Here is a 20,396-nt window from a genome sequence, read left to right on the forward strand (position 1 = left end):
CAGTGGCTGTATTTTCGATGTAGGCGAAAATGTGCGCCCGTCAGCTCAGATTTGGGTGCACCTTAAATAACCCCAGATATTTGAAATTTCCGGAGCCGTCCGCTGCGGCGTCTCTCATAATCGTGGTGGTTTTGGGACGTTAAACCCCACATAGTAATCAATGATACATCCAAAATGCAACTGTTGCAGCCAGGATCCAACCCGTGAATTTCCTATCAGCGGCCATCGTAACCACTATACTACAGAGGCAGACTGTTAATTAAACAGCAATGTACTTGATTAATGGTCAGAAGTTTATTTTATAGCTAGTTGTGTCACATAATAAATCTGCATGTACTGTAGCAAAAGATATATGGAATATGACTGACGACAAATCGATTTTTCGTGGGGTCTTCAGAATGCTTATTCGGTTAAGCAAACCAAATCACTCAAGTGACCCGCGTGTAGCCAACTTTCTTACGCACCAAAAGTTCCTCTGGCGCACAAGAGATGATATTTCTGTTTCTATTTCTGGGTCCTTTCAAACAATTAGGGAAACAACTTTATCATACGTGTAACACCTGTATTACGACTTAATATTGATAGGTTGCAGAAAAAAAAGTTGCCACATATCGTGTTCATTTCTTCTTGAAGTCGACTTGACCATCAGAGGTTCGAAGTCCGAGCAGATATGCGCGAGAAAGAGGCACATTCAAAGAACAGTCTCGGCAAAGGGATAGTAGTTGTGGCTTCTGTTTGTTTGTTTTGTCTTTGATATCTCCAAGTGCATATAGAAGCCAGGGGGGCCGTTAGTCACGGTCAATAGCGTCGATGCTGCGAAGCCGCTTCACCCTTTCCCCTCCAACTTCCTTCTTTCGCTCGTGAAGAGATTAGTCACCCCCTCGACTCTACCCACAAGAAGGAGCGGCACAATCTCACCTGCGCGGTGAGTCACTGACGCGGAAACACGTATATATTGCTACTTAGGTATCGGTGCGTTCCTTTGGTAGCCGCGACATGCCACTGCCGCAGGGTCAAAGAACATTCCAAACTGCAGCAAGTTATCCACTAATCGCCAATCACGGGCGATAAAAAGGTCTACGCTCTCTCGAAGAGGCCTGAAAAAGCCGTGGAGCCATATCTTCCGAAAAAGTATTCCGAGCAAGGATTTGTCTACATCTGCACGTTGGCTTTGTGTAGGTGGTAAGGCATCGTTTCTCTCGGTTTATTTCGTGACCAGCAGCTGTCGCGTATGAGTCACCCTCAGAAGCAGGACGTCGTATAAAAGGACACTCTGCCGGTCTGCCGGGCTTCACTTGAAACGAAATTTTGGGAGGAACGCGAGAGCGACGCTTCTTGGCAGCTCACTGCATCAACGCGTCGCCCAAGCTACAAGTTGCGCCCCGTCCAGCAGAAGCGGAGGAGTTCCGTGATCAACGATCAGTGGAGACATCACGGGCCTGTCGCACAGGCATGGCGTCAACATGGTATTTCGTCTGCGCCGCACTTGTCACTTGGCTTACCGTCACCAGCGCACGTGAGCTCATGTTTGTTTCTTCTACACTGTGTCTTTCTTTGAAGCTGTTCGATTTATTTTCTTCTTTTTTTTTGTAAGGCGCACCGCTCATCAGCGTGAACTTAGTAAATCAACCTGTTTTGCATACGCTGTAATAAGAAAGTGCAATGCAGCACATTGTAACTTGACTTTATTGCTGCTATGCAAATTCTCGAATGCATGCAACTGCGTGTACCACATATTGGTAGGTTGTGTTAGCAGCCCGGTACTTCTGTTACTCTCAAACTTACCGACTTCAAGGTTATGTTATGTTTTCATGACTTTTATACCGCTAACAATAGGGCTGCGAGAATGCGATAGCTATTTGCAAAACGTGGCGAGAACTGCTTCATTTATTTTTATTTCAATAAAAAAGCAAGCTACTTCAGTATACTTTTATCTTGCAGGTTCCTTACATTTGTTCAATGCATATTGATCCGAACCCACAACCTTCTAATTAGATGACTGCACTGTTCGTTTGGCCCCACCGAAGAAAATTGCGACTTTTCATTCCCTTTAATTCATTTTCGTTTATGTAATAATTACTAGATTACAGTCAAAGACAACCGTGAATTTCCCCTATGTTCCCTTTGACTTAACTGTATTTTGAATTCATTTAGTTTTGTCTAAGAAAGTAACTATCCTCTTGAAAAAAAATTCTCTTTTTTCGTTCATATATAGATCACAGTTACAGGAAGAGTATGTGCGAGCTAACGATACTGTGAGCACGGCCATCTCATACGTGTTATAGGACCAAGTTAGAAGTGGTAGATAGTACCAAGCAATTTTGAAGAAAACTTTGTATTCGCGGCTCTTGTGCTCGTTTATTCCACAGATAAAGAAGGGTCCACCCGGCCGCAATTTTACCTCGAAGTCGGCGGAGGGCATGTCACTGCCTCGCTACCCGAGAGAGAGCAGAACTTGTCAGGTGAAAATCTATCAACGCCCCACCAAACAAGGCGGCCTGTCGCAGCGGCCGTGAGCGCCGGCTGCCGGAAGCGAATCATGTGCGAGGCAGCTCGCAGCCTCACCGACATGCTTCCCATTTCCGGTTTCTGGAAGGAAATCATCAAGTAAGACACTGTGACCTTCATCTTTGTTTATTTATTTGTTTATTTACAGGATTTCTGCTGGCTTCAAAGTGAAGCCATAAGCAATAGTGGGTAACATATAAATATAGTACACTTAACATTTTCGCAATATATTACGCACAGAGAATGCCGCGGACACACAGGTTTTAACGTGGTAAAAAGAAAAATATACAGTGCATGACATGCGATCGCGCATAGCATAATACCTATATAAGTGCGCACTAACATCACTCTGTACTAACAACGCAACGTCACAAAACAAAGAGTACAAATATGGCAGGAAGACATGCTATAAGTTTTTTTAGCTCCGATAAGAATGACTCCACTGTCGCCGCCTCCACAATCCCACCAGGGAGGCGATTCCACTCGCGTACAGTTCGTGGGAAAAAAGAGCCCATGTGCGAGTTCGTTCTGCAAGAAAATGTCTGTAATTTATATGTATACGAGTGTTCGTAAAAGCTTGTGCACTCACTTTAAAGAGACAGCAGAGAGCAAGACGATTGTTCGCGCATTAGTAAAGTACAGTTTTACAAACCCGCAAACAACACTTTTACCGCTACACGACACTTGGTAAACGAGATAACACGGAAAAAGAAAATGCGAGTGGAGGCGCCATCTTGAGATTTCCGCACCAAATACTGTGACGTCATAAATTTGAAAGCGTCTACTAAGTCCTGCGTACTTTCTAATCAATAAAATTGAAGGACATTGCAGTACATACAGTTTGCATAAGAAGTTTCGAAAACTTTCATCCAGCCAATGTCACGAAAAACGAAAAATACATTTTCGAGTTTCTTACGTGATGCGCGGCAATTTCGGCGCGAAATTCAAAAACTAGTCTTCAACCTCAATTTCCACCGCTAGTAATGAACTTATTGCAGGAATAGTTGTGGCATTAGAATTCTTAGAATGCAACTTATCACTCTAAATTAAGTCATTGTTTATCTGTAGTGTCGCTTTAAAGTGAAGTCGAAGGTGCAAGTTATTTTTTTTTCTCAGTCGATGTGTTGATGCTCCCGCGCCAACCTCTCAAAGTCTCTCCACTTAAGGTACAATTGCATGCACTGCCTTCAAGATGGGAAACGTAGCAAGCTTTCTGCGCATCACATGGTTTTGCACTGCCTGCGTGTTCAGTTCACACTTGACCAAGCGACGTTGTCACGTCTGGCGTCATCGTGTGACGTCATGGTATGTGATGTCAGTATGACACTACGTGTTAATTTTTTGCATCGTTCATATTGACGGCACGGATGGCCGATTCGCGCGTTTAACGAGCCATCCAAGGCATTCGACTAAAAAACATTTACAGCTGTAAGACGTAATTCCCTTCAGCAACACGATCAGAGCAGCAACATGATCAGAGCTACTCTCATCGCGTCGAAAGAAACTGCGGCTAAAGCTCCTGTACCAAATACTTCATTGTAAAACCGGCATACGAAAAGAAAAGTACCTTCACAGTCCTCCTTATATCTCTTCGCGAAATGATCATTGTTTCAAGATTTCAGAGTACCGTACCAGATCTAATTTGTAGGCTAATTCGTTTTTTGTTCGTTCCATTAGAGAATGGAATCACTTATCAAATGAACAAGTGTGATGCATTAATGAAGATGTGTTTTTCTTGACATTGTAACCCCCCTGCTGCAGCGCCTTCGGGCTAAGCGGGGTAATCATTGAATAAAGAATAAAATAAATCCCCATGCAGTGAGGGTGGCGACGCCAGGTTGAAGTGACCACGCCACCTAACAGTGAGGTCAGTAGCACTAATGGAATATGTTCGATTCTGGCTAGCCTCTCATCGCTAAGACTATGACTACGACGTGCTGGTATACGGACAGAATATCTCGACAAAGCAAAGGTTTGATCTTAGCAAGTTCTAGACTGTGTTTACAGTGCTGGTCGTGTTGATTTCAAGCCCCAACAAAATCGCACAGCATATATACGATCAGTCGTGACCTCTGCAATGATACGTGATATATTCTTAATAGCCGCACTTCGCAGTCACCGCGCCGCTGACTGTATTTTACGAGGAGGAAGGAATTAATCTTAGGAGACAGAGAGCACTACGCCATACACCCAGCCCTGAATAGTGCAAAGAAATTCTTCTCACAGTAACGCCCGACGCGTGAACTCTTAGACGCCAACATAGGCCCAGTATATGTTGCACGGCTCCGCTCAGCGCTATCTTTGAAGTAGCGAGCAAGTGTTCAGATGATACCTATATTCTTTTGATTGTTTTTGTTTGTTTTTAAGGAGACACTACAGTGTAACATAGCAGTGGTACAGATAAACAAATGATTCTTTCACAACTTTATTGTCACAGATTTCGCCACTTTAACTTAATAACAAGGAAGTGAATCTCAAGATCTTATGCTTGAATTCCGCGCTAAAGCTTCAGCACATTAGCGCCATTCTGACGTCGTGAATTTCCCAAGGCATTTTGCTAATATTGGCCATGTCTGTTGAACTAAATGTTTTGAAACTTGCTATGCCGTGACATTTTGCTCCTTTAAAGTGTAGACAATTTTTAAAGATACACGATTAATATAGGCACTATAGCAGACGCCATCAAACTATATGACGTCATGGTAAGCGTTGCCTCCTGCATTATCAATATTATTGCTTGTTTTTTGTTGTTGTTGTTGTTGTTGTTGTTATAAAAATGAGCCTTCTCAAGGTAAGAGGGGTGCTTCCGGTATTTTGAAATCGCAGTTTACCAATACGAGCAAAGATCGTTTTGTTTCTCTTTAGTGCCACTGTCATTTTCGTTGTGCTAAAATCTATATTTCTTTCCTGGAGGGTCTTTGAACCCACCCGTTTCACATTCCTGCACCGTACGTTGTTTCGACAGGGGAAGGCCGCACCCGAAAAACGCCTACTTCGCCGCCTGGTCCCGAGGCCTTGAGAAGAACGTGTGCGCGCATCTGTACCCCGACTGTTCGGACAGTGCGCCCGGCCTGGTTCTGCCGCTGGTCAGCGAGGCCGTCGGACCCAAGGGGATCGTGAGCACATTCATCGAACGCCTGAACACCCCCGCCGCATCACACGTTCCCAGAGAGCCCGGCGCACCGCGACCTTCACTCGTCCTGGAGAAGCTAAGGGAGTACAGGCGACGCAAGGAATCCGAAGAATCTCTCACACCGCCCAACTAATTCAGGACGTTAAAGTACCACGTTGTTAAAAAAATGCAAGGCCCGAAGATTGTACATACACGCAGAAAGAATTTTTCATTGTTTTTTTTTTTAATAAAAAAATTACAGATTTCAACAGCGATTTCCAGTTGTGCGGTTTTACAATAATTTATCCGGCTTTAAGAAGAATGGAAAAAATATCGCGAACAAGTAAATCGTGCTTTTCTCGATTGCGCATAAAACTAAGAACAGCAGCAAATGTATGTAACTAGAGCGTATAAACAAGCCACAATACACAGGCTACAATGATTTCCTTCTAAATCAGATCTTTTTCGCATTTATCACTATTGGTTTTATTAGATAAACTTTGACCCTTCTTACTTTGCCCAAAAGTGTTCTTTTCTCTTCATATTTTCATATTCATATTTTATATTGACTGTCGAGGCTGTCCATTTATCGCCAAGGACAAGCAAAGACTGGCATTTGTTTTTTTGTTTCAAATATTTGTTCTGTCCATACTTTTACTAAGTTTTTCACATCACCACCCCCTCCTGCCGGCGTACGTAGCTGAAGAGTGAGAATATCACTGACGTATAATGCGCCAAGTGTGAATTTCCGTCGACAAACAACACACGCATCGTATTCTTAAAAGTGTAGAATGCGCATCCGCCCAACTTGGAACTTGGGCGTAGGCTTCACTTGCGAACGTTGAACAGTGCATAAACCCAAATAATTTCCTAAAAATTAGTTGTGCCTCCGTCGTAGAAAAATATAGTTCTTCGATTAGAATTCACGAGGCAAAGAGTGAAAGTAAAGAAAAAATGCTGTACTGTCGGCGTTAGTTGTGTAAAGTGCTTAGAATATAATTAAGAAGGGTGTCATGCTGGGTGAGTTGGTAATATTCCAATATGAAACGTAGTGCAAAAGACACAGAGAATGAGAACCCAAACACAGCGCTGCGTTTGTGTTCTCCTTTTCTGTGTCTTTTGCGCGACGTTTGATAACGGAATACAATTCGAGGGATCATCACCTTACGTAAATTTATACATGTGCTTCACGTTTGCGTCCATTTTTTTTATCTACACAAACAATTCAATGTCATCGCTAACAAGGAAGCGAGAGTCAACTTCTGCAAACCACTCACCAAGAAAAAGCGCCTGCCACACAAATTCTAATAGTCGGAAGCCACTAATATGTTATCCGAAAAACCGGACTGCGGGAGAAAGCAGAATGACAAGTCAGCTTGGATACATAACTCGATTAGAGAAAACGCCAAAGGGCGATACAATAACAGACCGACTCATGACTCGGTTCGGTTCACAGGAAGTACACTTCATGATCTCTCAGCCTCCCGTCTTCACCATGTGCACGAGAGCCAGCAAGTGAGCAAAGACTACGTGTAACTGTAAGACTGGTCAAGGTATGGACAACACGAAAGCCACAAAACCATATTGAATATCAACAAAAGGCGTCGGCTAGGCAGAATTCTCACCATATTGGATTCGCGAAAGCGATTATGTCTTCTATTAAGGCATGCCTCGAGAAGACCTGTACGAAAAGGCCTATACTAGCAGAAAAATGAATCATGCAATTTGCAATCAGCAATCGAATAGAAACAATAGCAGTTCTTTTCTGCTGTTGGTGGTTCTTAGGCCATATAATTCTGCAAGTTGTAGATGAATGAACAAGTTCCAAGCGTCTGCACGTATTCCATGCAGCACAAGTAGTTGTCGAGACAGAGTATAAGATTAGAACAGTCCAGCCAAAGATTCAGTTGAAACATAGATCGTATAAACACGCTCCGAGGTAAAATGTTTAGTAGTTACCACATTACTCGTGCGGCTTAAGGAATAATGATATGTTGTTGATGATGACCATGTCAAGTTGATTTTCTTGCTCGTTTTTCTACTAATTACGTTCAAACGAGAACACACGCTCTAAATCAGCATTCTAAACTGGCTCGTAGTGTCAGCATCGATGATGAACAAAGCCCCAATAAGCCCCGCTTTCACCAACATTCGCGCAACATCTTCACTGTGACAGCCAAAATGTGCACTTAGATTTCGTCTATAATTTGCCAGTTATGTTGTGTACTATTTCCCCCCTTTTAGATTTTATTGAAACTTATAAAACCATTAAATTCTCAGCCAGTCCCTCACAATCGTTGTGAGCCACGCTGACTGGGGCGAACAAGCACTTCGTTCCCCCATCTTTCCAGGCGTGCTGCGGGTTGCATTGAGGTCCCCAATCAGCCACCCTCCCCCACCCCCCACCCCCCACTGTTGAGGGGGACGTGCGCATGCATCGATGGACGCATCAAAAAAGCTTAGAAACAAAGCGGAAGCGTTAAGCTTGGTCGTTATTTTTATTTGCAGGTAATAAAAAATGACTAATTAATGCGCCAGAATAGAAGCTTAAGGTAGCCAGAAAATAGCCATAGCACCTTTTTGAAATTTTCGACACCAGACAACGTCATAAAGTGGACGAATTGGCGCAAACTAGCCCACAACGGCGACCCTGCAGATCAAGCATGTCATCCCCGCAACCATACCAACGTGTTTGTTGAAGGAGTTGGTAAGGGGACGCCCTTGTACAAGTGAAGTAAATGAGCTGTTAATAATATGTTGACTCAATGAATGATTAATTGATTGATTGATAATTTAATTATTTCATTAGTTTAGATAGAGAGAGGCTGAAATGACTATGAGAGCCACGAAAGAGACCCACGAAATTATTCTGAGAGACGACGCCATAGAGGGCTCCGGAAATTTCAACAGCCCGGGGTTCTTCAACGTGCGCCTCAAACTAGGCACACGGACCTCCGGCGTTTAGGCTCCGTCAAATGTACTAAGTGAAAACTAAAAAGAAAACTATTATTGCAACGACAACCCCGCATTTTACTTACAATAAATACAAGAGCTATAGGGTGAAGCGAGTACTTGAGGCTATAAGCAACACAATCGTTTTAGTATATATTCACAATAAATAAATAGCAGATTTCGCTTATTGTGAAGCAACATAAACAAACAGCCTTGCAGCGTAAAAAGTGTAACATCGAAGAGTCAGATGAACATGGAAAATGTTTGACCTATGTATTCCAAAGGCATTATACCATGCGCTAAAACAAGTTCCGAGTTTTATCGTTGAAGTGAATAGAGAAAGTGTCTAACAAGCTCCGGATGCGCTCGAACTGCGTCCCTTGCACCACCTGCTATGTTCTTTACGAAGTGAGAAGAGCAAATAATGGCAATTGCACGGTACATTTTTAACTTGTCCCAGAAATACGGAACGTGGAGCGCGACACGTATGTACTTAATAAAAGGAGGGAAAATCATTCCGAGGGCGTGTCTAAAGCACCCCCGTTTCGATTACTTGCAACAATGCGCGAATTTCGCAACCAAATAGCCCTCGTTGTGCCTGGCGGCCTGTTTAAGTCTATGTTAGTTCAGCCGTAATTAGCTCGCGAAACGGATTGCGGCCCTGATCTGCCACGTGTACTCTTGGAAACAAAGTCACCAGAAAATTTATAAGCTTTCCGCTAAAGCACCCCTGTCTTAGCGAGAAAAGATAAATTCATGCAAGAGAGGACACTTAATACCTCCGTCTTCTGTTCTCTTACGCTTTGACAAATTACTTCGTGCACTAGGTCAACAGGAAGAACATGCAAAAGCGCGACGTTTTAAAACAGAAGAACGAACGCTGACCATCAGCCTAATTAGATTCGCAAAAAGACGAGAGAATCTATCAAAGCTCTCTAATCAGGGCGGCACTGCTTAAATCCCATGCCTTATAGCGAAGGCACTTGTCGGCTCCGTGAACTCACTCCTCCCCCTCCCCTCCCCCTGCTTCCAGCTCTGCGTTTCTTTCATTAGGAATATATTCCTTTATCTTAAAGGAATAACAGTTGTGTGCTCTACTACTTTCTTCAGCTTAGCCAACGTAATTTCAGATCCAGAAAACATTTCAACTTTTTCAACTTTAACCTAGAAAGTCAGTTAAACTTAAATTACAAAGATTTGTATTTATGTCAGGAAAGTGAGATTCAGGCTAGCAAACAGTAAAACACCAGTTTGCTTTAATAGCTCCTTTCATGAATCGAGGTTTTCACTCCGAGCGAATATCCTATAGTGTATTCATTTCCGATTCATGCATTCGTCTAGTTAAGCAAGACGTGTTTTCTGTACATTCGTGATATTCAGTGCAAATTCAGTCCAACTAATATGAAATTGTTGCTTTTCAAATCATTGTTCATGTATCAAGTGAATTATTGCCAACTTGTGTGGGGAACTGGCACGCGCACATCCTCAATGAAGCTCTACGTCCTACAAAAGAAAGCTTTACGCATCATTTATAACTTAGCCAGAGATCGCCATTCAGCACAGCTCTTCCAAACTGCCGATATTCCTACGGTTTTCAGCACGTATAACTTACGCCTTGTTCTTAGATATGAATATGAAGTAAACAACAACATTACAGTGCTTGCAGATTTGGCAGAATCAGCTGAATATTTTTCTTCGTATCCCTTATGATTATGAGAAAGTACGAAACAAGAACACAGCGCACAAATTACGGGGCCCAGATGCTAAGAACAACCTCGTTCTCTGTGTTAAACCTCTGTGTTATCACAGAATGATTTTGACATTTATTGTTGCAAGTCTGCACTTCATGCTTTTTTGGTGAGCTGATGTCTAAAATTCAGGCTTTGAACTTATTTTTGATGTTTTTTATTGTGTGTAGAATAATGTATGCTTTCTGTGTGTTTATACTTATGTACACTGCTTTCTGTATGCGCTGCATGCTGAACTGTAATCGGCTGGGAAGCCTGGTCAAGCTCGCAACAGCTTTTTCTTCCCATGCCCTCTACTTCCTGAAGTGAAAAATAAATGATTGATTGATTGATTAAAATTGTGCTAATATCATGGATCGCAAAGTATGGCCACTAATGAAATGTAAGGTCCCACATAAATGCTGCGGTTGCAAACCATCGCGGTCATGTGTTTACGAAAAGAAAAAGCGACAGAGTGCAACTAATCTAATGGCTGATAACAAAACAATGAGCGTGGTAATAATATGCTATGCCTTTCTGGCAAGGCTTTTCAAGGCTTTCAAACAATTAGTGCCAAACAATGTTATACTTACTTACTTAACGCCAATTCTTTAAATGGTGTGCCATATGAAAGCGTTCTGGTAAGCCTTAACATTTCACATTTAATTCGTATAAACAAGCAAAGAAACTTCCAAGGAGGGCGAACAAAAATGAGACTCCTGTAATTCGGATTCCCTGAATATCAAGATGAATGAAACATAAAATTTTTCTTCGCGGTATCGTGTTGCACACAAACCACTCGTTCTTTCAAGTTCCAAGAAGATGTGCCTACGTGGGGTGCCTACGTGGGATTTGCTGGCACAAATTGTTGATTCGCGTGCCACGCAGCTTTCGAGCTCGCTTTCTTAACGCGGCAACGTCGCTCACAGCACGGCGAACGTTCGAATATATTTGCACACGGAAGAGGATAGCATGTCGACACAGCTATTCCTCAATTTTATATCTTTCTATCTATGTCACCTTGTTTGAATCTCTACTATCAGACCACTGATATTCCGAGAAACATGGCGACAACAGCCTCGTCGGTAAAAGGAATTCAGGAGAAAAAAAATATGTCTTGCAACTGTTTCTTCTGTCCGCGATATGCGTGAAACACGCGATCCTCTAAGAATGTCTTGGCTGATCCGCTCAGGCAGTTGTTCCTTCAAAAACTGCAGTGACTCAACCCTTTCCCAGGAAGCATGTCCGCATAATGTATACACCAGCAGGCGATGATAATGAACCACCGGCATGATGTGCACTAACGCATGCCGATTGAAGTCCAAGCCTCAGAATGGCTGCGACCCTACATTGCTTCATTGTAGATTACTTGAAGTAACTGTATTCAACAAAAAAGTTTGGTTAAATGTACAGTTCTTCAAGTTTTGGCCAGTCAGAAGTCTTCAGTTGTCAGTTTTCTTTTTTTTCGATACGAAGCATCTTTAGCGGCGGCTTGTCCCGCGTTGTCGTCGGCATCCGCACTCTCACTATACGCATGCGCAACCCTCCTCCTTCATCTCTCCTTTAGCTGCTCATTACTCTCTCCACTTCTATCCTACCACCTGCTTGCGCTCGCTCCCCCCACCCTGCGCATGCGCGTTCCCTTCCCTCTATATCCTTTCTCACACTCACCCTCCCCTGCCTCATAACGCCGACGCAGGAAGCGTCTGCTAACGCATGCTCACTCCCGCTCTCCTCTAGGCATTTCTCCCTGTGGCGTTTACACCGCCATTGCGCATGCCCGTCCCCTCCCCTCTCTACCCTTTCCAACACCGCCCTTTCTCGCCTCGCAAAACCGACGCAGGCAGCGTCTGTTAGCAACTATCTTGATTGCAAAAAAAAAAAAGACTGTTCGCACTGCACAACCATTCACTGGTCACCCCGTGTATATAGGCACTGGATAGGTAAAGCTGATGGGAGATTTCTCCTCTGCGTTGTTGAACAATAAAAATTCGCACCGTGCGTGTTTACTATAAGCGGACGGCGGGTTTATGTGTCCAATCGGAGTCTTCTGTTTCTCACTGCCCATTAGCAGCGATTGGCATGCTCAAGTAGGAAACCCCATTCCATCGCTGCGTACTTCGCGCCGAGTTTCTATTCTGCATAACGCCACGATGAGCGGCCGTTTCAACGTCACCGTTAGTGCCCGCTGATTCGCATCTGCACATGTTTCCCTTTAGCGGGAGGTGGCGTAATTTTTTTCTTTGCGTCACATAAATAGCCAAGTCTTCAAAAACCTAGTAAATGTTGTGCTAAGTGCGGGTGCACCCTCAGAAAGTAATTAGTCACAGTGCGTTTTTAAAATCTGCTTTCGCTTCCTACTCTCTTTTGAAAACGTCACAACCTTCGACATGGGTTACCGCAAGATTCGTGACATTTCACGACCTCTTTAAAGTGTGCCTCCGTTAAAGACGCGCAAGCGGCTATTTGAAACGTTCAAGTTGGTGCTGCATAAGCAGTCACTTCGGCAGTTTTGGTACGCGACATCAACATAATTAGCGATACTGCTTCATGAATTAACTAGAAGTAGCACTTTAGTGTGACGTCAAGCTATAGCGTGGATGTAGGTGGGTGTGCCATGAGAAAATTTAATGAACTTTAGCTGAGATTCACACTTGGTCGAAGCTGTCTCTGTAAACAGGAGATCTATATAACAGAATCAACTAACCTTCGAAAAATAGAGTCTGCAGCCTTTTAAGCATCCTGCGTTTCCGGTGGAGGCAGAGATGCTGTAGGCCCATGTGCTCAGATTTGGGTGCACGTTAAAGAACCCTAGGTGATGCCAATTTTCCGGAGCCCTCCACTATGGCATCTCTCATAATCATATGGTGGTTTTGGGATGTTAGACCCCACGTATCAATCAACCTTTTAAGCATTATGCATATACGTTCTTAGGGAGCTATTTCTCCTTGCACAAATATGCACAATACTAACTGAAAATAGGTACAGTGCCAGGGGCATCACAATCTATATGTTGTGCTGCCGGATTATGAATCTATGAAAAGTCGCACTACTATCAGTTGTGATCTAAGAGCATATAAGCTCCACCTACAATTATGCATCGCTCTTTCGCTCAGAGAGAAATGGTACCCAGAGATAAGTGGCCATCCAATCGTCCTTGCTCCATTTCGTCACGTCAACCCTGTTTTGTGGGTTTCGAGTATAGTTGACTTTTTCATGCAAAACACACGTTCCTGTCACTGGTTGTTAATTGAGGTGAATTTATTTCCAGATTACTACGCCAGTGCTCGGGATAAAACAGTATGCTTAGCATACTACTTTTGCCTGAGCCCTGCCCAATGATATAATCTAAGCACTACGTAGTGTTTACATTGACTGATAAAAGGTAACTACAGTTCGAACGAGAACAACATAGCGAAGACTCTCCCACAGAAATGAATGCCTGGGGCGCCGAAGTTCTGTGGGTGGAGCCTGTTATATATTTTTAGATCATAAACGACTCTAGGTAGTGGAGCGCCAATTCTGGTACGACATGCATGAAAACTTTTCTGGCTAAATTTTCTGGCTAAAAATTTCTGGCTAACTTGACCTTTCTTACCGTCGCTACTACGCGCGCCGTAAGTCTAGTCAAGTGACGACGCAAACATGCCCGTTCAAAGCATATAAAAATGAATCAAAGCATCTGTTAGCTGGCACCACGTGGCTGGCAATAACCTTGCATATTGTCTAGTCCTTCTACCAACGCTGTATTAGCTGTGCGACTAAAATAAGAGAATCAGAACCGACAGTCACTGTATGCAAATGTCTTTATGCTTGAGCCTTCCTACGCGATTTTTTTTTTCGGAAGAAAAAATAAGAAGGGAGAGAAATGAGTCGATGTCTCTCACATTTCACACGACTTTCTTATCTGCTCTCCAACAACGCAGAAAAGGGAAAAACGACGATCCGTATAGCCTGACGTAACTTTTGTTTAATTCCTCACTGCACTGAATAACTATCGTTCGCTTGTCAGGCAAAAGCGCGCGTGGTTGGAAACGAGAGACGTGCTTGGACGGAAGAAAAGGAAACTGATGCGCCCGTCTCGCGTTCAATCCGAATCCGCAAGAAGACGAGATGAATCGCTCCTGAACGCATACGCAGGCATAAGGGCGCCCACGTGGACGTGCAGCGCTTTATTGCACCCCAATTCACGCGGAACTGAGGAATGCGCGAGGACTATTCAGCTGGCCGTGATCGAGAACGCGAGCGAAAGCCAAAGCGATTGAATTTTTAATGGACATTCCCAACGATTGACACTGCCACATTGAAAGCGCAGAGCCAATCTCACAACCGCCCTTACGCTGAAGCAACCACGTAGAACGTAGCGGCGCTGGCGGACACCCCCCGGATTTGTCAGTACAGAAATACCAAACCAAGTTGGACGAAGAACCCTCTTCTCTATTAGCCCCGAGAACGAACGCTGGCGTCGCTGCCGTCGCGACGAAGTGACGTCACGGCACGGTCTCACCTGCTCCGCCACCGACGACCACGGTCGCTTCTTTCCGAGTTCGCCGTGTACACACTCTTCAGCAATACGGTGGTGATTTCTTCTCAATATCGAGTATTATATTACCAAAGGTGCAAAGTAAAGGTACATATTGCTATTAACAAAGCTCCAGAAAGTATGGACCACTGTAAAACTGAAGGTGCATGACAGCGAGACATTAGTTGTTCTAACCATGCACGTGCTCGACGAAATCAATGCTCATAAAATATTTGTTCTAAATGGGTATAACTTCACTACAACTTGGCATAGAGTATGCGTATAAACATTTGTGTCGAAGTATTACAAATGAAGTTAGGACATTTTCAGTTTACTCACGGCATTGCGATGCAAGTTATGTCTGCCTCTGCAAACCATGCACGTAGCTCGTTAGACAGAATTCCGCCTTGGTACGTAGGAGACTTTAGATGGATCTTTCTTTCATACACAGTCACTTATGATAGTGAGAAAAAAAAGCAACACTGCAAATCACAGAATGGTGTCCGGAACTCTGTGAAGTCGGTATACTCGCATCCCATGTACATATTTCTCCTCAACAGTCGACAGGATTATGCAGTCGCATACCCTGATTTACGCGAACAGCTGACTAGATCTACCATTACTTCACTTCATAAACAATATTCGTAATTACACATAGGAGCACTGCTGATAGCAATCGTTCACAAAACAAACGCCGTAAGGTCGAAATGAATTGTTTCGATGGCGCACGCAGCTTCGTGGCCCACGTCATCTCGAAATGCCCTTTGCCTTAGTGAAGCAACGATTGGTCTCGCGCGTTATGTTCATATACAGATTGATGCTGTTCTGGGGTAATCAACCGTGGGATAAATTTATTAATCAGGTCACTATTTAAACTGGTACTTACAAGCGCGACAGCACTGTTGCTAAGATGTTGCATGTAGACACTATCTGAAATCTGAGGTGTTTCTGCAACTAACCTCATCTAGTGAAACACAGAGCCCAAATTGTTCTGCCCAAAAACATGAAGGTAAATAACGTGATGCAATGTGAGCAATTACAAGAAAATCTAACGCAACAGCTGCGATGGTATACTCGGGTGATCACATTCGAGATACTTTGCTACACTCGATACTACGTGCCCACAAGAAGAAAAAAAAAAACACTGACAACAGTTACTTCGATGCGTCCGATACAGATACAAACTGTTGAAGCGAAACAATCACATTTCGTTAAAGTAATCACCCGTGCACAACGAACCTGAAATGCAAGTATGCTGTCGTGTACGTTACAGAAGTGTGAAATGATTGCGAGGCACTCTGCGGAGTAATTGTGGTCACCTCGCATTTTTTAACCTGCTGCACATGCATTGTCTTGCTCTTCACCGCCGTCGGAGTGCGGCTAGTCACCTTTTCATAAACGCCTCCCTGGGCGCTGCCATAGCCCTCCTTGGGCTGCGCAAATTGGCGCGTCCCCTCAAAAATGCACTGGCAACGCTGCGCCCTTGGCCTTTGTACTCCCGCGCACAGCCCATCATGGCGGTGCTTTTTTTTTCCTTCCTGTGAAAAGGTGTACATCGTGGCCGAAAATCGAACCCATCTTCGAAGTAAGCAGCGCGAAACCATAAGAAACCTCATCAAAACGTGTACGTACGCTGGAGCGCAGACACCGTTGGCGATTCTACTGAAAAAAAAAATGTTTTTATTGTTTTAGCAGAAACATCATCGTTGCTTCTTCCGTCATTTATTTTAAGCGTGAGACAAGCAAAAAGTGAACGCTGGCAGCGCAACGGCGTTCGAAGCGAGCGCAGCAAGTTTCGCAGAGTGCGTGCCGTGACGTCATGCAAGCCTCCCGCCAGGCGGCGCCACTCCAACTTCTCGGGGCTAACGGAATATCTTCATCGGTCGCGTAGTCCGAGGGTTGTGATTTCGAATCCCACGTACGGAAAGGCCGGGTTTTTGAACTCATTTCAACGTACTATCTTCATTATACAGTTAAAGACAACAGTAACGTTGCCGCTTTTCTACTTGACCTGGTAGTCTGGTGGATTTCATTTGCTCGGCGCGTTATTGTGCGGCGCGAGCTGGCAATCCAAGGTGGTGAAGAAACCAGTTGCTATGCTGTGCTCGGAATCAGCTCACCGTATACAGTACACCTGTCCTTCCTTTTCCAATTCCACCTTGCCCCTCCTCTCAATGCGGCAGTGCACGCGCACATAAAACAGAGGACGAGTTATTGACGCTGCCTCGCTATACATTCCACAGCAACTGCAAGCCTCGCGTGTGGAAACAAGTGACATAAATACACGGCAAAAAAAAAAGAGAACTCGTTCTAGTGTAGCCACTGCTATAGTTCTATAGATGCTACGCGAAATGCAACTCCACCGCTGTAACACTTTAGGAAGTGCGTAGCATGGGCCCCCAGCGACGTCCACTCGTAGAGTTCCCGCTTCTCCGTTTGCCAAACCATTGATGTTTGAGGCATACACATGCAAGGTTTCCCCAGCAAAAGTAAAATCTTGTTTGTTTTTTCTTCCCCATTCCCCTCCACCCGTGTAGGGTAGCAAACTGGCCTTAGTCTAGTTAACCTCTCCACTTTTCTGATATCTTTTCTTCTTCTTGAGTTGGGAAGATTTACAAGCATGGTGTGCGGCATGTGCTTTACTTTTTTTCCCGCGCTTTCGAGACTTCTTTATTGCTACGGCAGGTGAGATACGAGCCGTCCGCAGAATGTTCGGTCAGGTTTTTTTTCATCCTTCAAAATTAGCGCCTGAGAAGCGCCACTGGGAGACGCAGTCGTGCGCTTGGCGAGACAGCAGTGCACACTCTAGCGCGGCACGGGAGCCATCCGCGTGCTCCCAAACCGTTTTAAGTGATTTTAAGTTAATTGTGACAATTACTAATTGGCCATCCTAATAACTACATAATTTTAAAAGTGCTTCAACTATTTTAGTCCATTCTAAGCACGGTTATACCCTTGCCCCGTCGCGGTGGTCTAATGGCGAATCTACTCGGCTGCTGACTAGCAGGTTGCGGGATCGAACACCGGCTGCGGCGGCTGCATTTTCGATGGAGACAAAAATGTTGTAAGCCCGTGTACTCAGATTTTGGTGCACGTTAAAGAACCCCGAGTGGTCGAAATTTCCGGAGCCGTCCACTACGGCATCTCTCATAGACATATGGTGGTTTTGGAACGTTAAACACCACACATCAATCAATTAATCAACGGTTATACCCTTGTTTTATGCCTATGTTGAACACTTGATTTGGATCGTGATCGTGCCACATATACGACACGATCTATGGGTGGGCCGCAAGCCATGCCCCCTAATGGGATAAGCACTTAAACCCATTCAGCGGAAAAAATAAACGATTAGTTCCGCGAAAACATGACGGCCGTCTATATGGCTCGAAACCAACACGTTGTTTTGGAACTGTATTATATATTCAAAGTCTATACACCCTCGTGACCGAAAGCCTTTTAGGAACGGAGGCGTCGCACATCTCTTGATTGTAACTGATGCATGGAAGTTGACACACGCTAAGTGACGCTCTCCGTGGCGAGAATTCACGCACTTTCTCGGAGCTGATGCTGCGACGGAAAAGCGCTTCGTCGAACCCGACAACGTAGTCATCGCATAAAGGCTGATTGCTATCGCTGGAGCCGAACCCATCTACGCAAAACGCGATGAAATGCGACATCTGCCCAGCTGCATGTGTCGTAACACTTCATTCAAAAAGACAGCGTGCACCGCCTTTGCCCTGGAGTGCTGTGCAGCAATGGTTTCACAGTGATGTGGAGTCGATGCACAAATGGAATGCTTATTTTTCGAAGATTAGCAAATCAATAGATAGTAGCCGAAGTAAATATCGTTACGCGAGAATAAAAAAAACCAACAAACAGACTATTTTCTCAGACTTTATGAGAGCATCCTTCCCGTGGAAAGTCTCGCGCCATGAGGCAGGTGTAGTTATTGTGGCCTCATTGCTTTTAAATTACGCAGAAAGGCTGACAAGACAGAAGGGAAATAAACAAAGGACGACAAGTCTATCACCTTTTCTTTCAGTCAGTTTTTTCGCACTATTTTAAAACAAGCAATCTGAAGCAACACGCCCAACTTTCAATAGAGCTAAATGTCATTGTGACTGTTTGGGCGCGTTTGTAAGGAAAACCGATAAGTTTTAAACACACAACCAGACGGAGAGAGAAATGCACATCCTTCATGTTTTTACCTGGCTGTGCACTTAAAATTTATCTGGCAACTTGTAATAATAATTGTTTGGGTTTAACGTCCCAAAACTACCATATGATTATGAAAGACTACGTACTGGATGGCTCCGGAAATTTCTACCACCTGGAGTTATTCAACGTTCACCTCAATCTAAGCACACCCTGCCGCGGTGGTCTTCTGGCTAAGGTAATCGGCTGCTGGCCCGCAGGTCACGGGATCAAATCCCGGCTGCGGCGGCTACATTTCCGATGAAGGCGGAAATGTTGTAGGCCCGTGTGCTCAGATTTGGGTGGACGTTAAAGAACCCGAGGTGGTCGAAATTTCCGGTGCCCTCCACTACGGCGTCTCTCATAATCATATGGTGGGTTTGGGCACGTTAAAATCCGCATATCAGTCATATCAATCAATCAATCTAAGCACACGGCCTCAAGCATTATCGCTTCCGTCGAAAATGCGGCCGCCGCAGCCAGGATAAGGCCCCACGACCTGCGGCTCAGCAGCCGAGTGTCATATAGCCATTAGACCACCATGGCGCGTTATCTGGGCACCTAGTCCGGTTTATTTAGACACCCGTGTACTTTATTTTCACCATATCGTATCGTAATTATATGACACGCCAACAGCGGCGACTGTGGGGCCTGCTTAACTTCAAGGCAAGACAGAGCCGTTGAATGACACTGTATAGCGTGCGGAAAGTAAACGGAACGCTACAGATCTCCGAAGAATCCGAATCCCCAACCATAAACAACGGTCGGCACAAGAACGTGATCACTTCACTTGCAGACAGGGGACCAAAATAAGCGGGCGTTCAGCTTCTTTTGTGTACTTCGACGACATTCGCGAACTTCGGCGACATTGAATCTATCTATCTATCTATCTATCTATCTATCTATCTATCTATCTATCTATCTATCTATCTATCTATCTATCTCTCTCTCTCTCTCTCTCTCTCTCTATATATATATATATATATATATATATATATATATATATATATATCTAGCCGCCTATGACTTTTAGCTCTCCTGGTCGTTTCGATAATGGTATTGATACCATACTTAATTCGGCGTAAAATGACTGTATGAAGACCATATTTTACTAGTCATAACATAAAAATCATGATATGTCATGAATGTCATGATTCACATCTCATGGCCTTGCTGCTCTTGCGGTGGTTTCGTTCACCTGGCATGTTGCAAAACAGGTATGATTGCATGACGAACACAAGAATCAGACCCTAACATGAAAATCATGACATGCGTGTCATGTAACAACATGACTACATGCCACGCTCATTATGCTTTCGCGGCCGTTTTGCTAGCGTCGCATATACCAAACTTGGTGTTACGGGACGTGAATGGATGC

General features: G+C 44.2%; 2 protein-coding genes across 2 annotated transcripts in view; one reads left to right on the top strand and one right to left on the bottom strand.

Moving 5' to 3' along the window:
* The window catches only part of CngA (Cyclic nucleotide-gated ion channel subunit A), a 276,104-nt gene that overhangs the window by 201,462 nt on the left and 54,246 nt on the right, over positions 1–20,396 (bottom strand). The window lies entirely within an intron of this gene.
* On the top strand, positions 917–5,895 carry LOC119169327 (uncharacterized). Its single transcript, XM_037420438.2, has 3 exons — positions 917–1,516; positions 2,370–2,607; positions 5,474–5,895. Exons 1-3 carry the CDS (start codon positions 1,453–1,455, stop codon positions 5,772–5,774), a joined length of 603 nt encoding a protein of 200 aa, XP_037276335.1. The 5' UTR covers positions 917–1,452; the 3' UTR covers positions 5,775–5,895.

The sequence above is a fragment of the Rhipicephalus microplus genome, chromosome 2 (assembly GCF_043290135.1).
Source record: "Rhipicephalus microplus isolate Deutch F79 chromosome 2, USDA_Rmic, whole genome shotgun sequence".
Taxonomy (NCBI): domain Eukaryota; kingdom Metazoa; phylum Arthropoda; class Arachnida; order Ixodida; family Ixodidae; genus Rhipicephalus; species Rhipicephalus microplus.

Coding starts and splice junctions, on each gene's coding strand:
- LOC119169327 (XM_037420438.2), top strand. CDS start 1,453: ATGGCGTCAACATGGTATTTCGTCTGCGCCGCACTTGTCACTTGGCTT. Junction 1,517..2,369: donor GCTTACCGTCACCAGCGCAC/GTGAGCTCATGT, acceptor TTTATTCCACAG/ATAAAGAAGGGTCCACCCGG. Junction 2,608..5,473: donor TTCTGGAAGGAAATCATCAA/GTAAGACACTGT, acceptor TTGTTTCGACAG/GGGAAGGCCGCACCCGAAAA.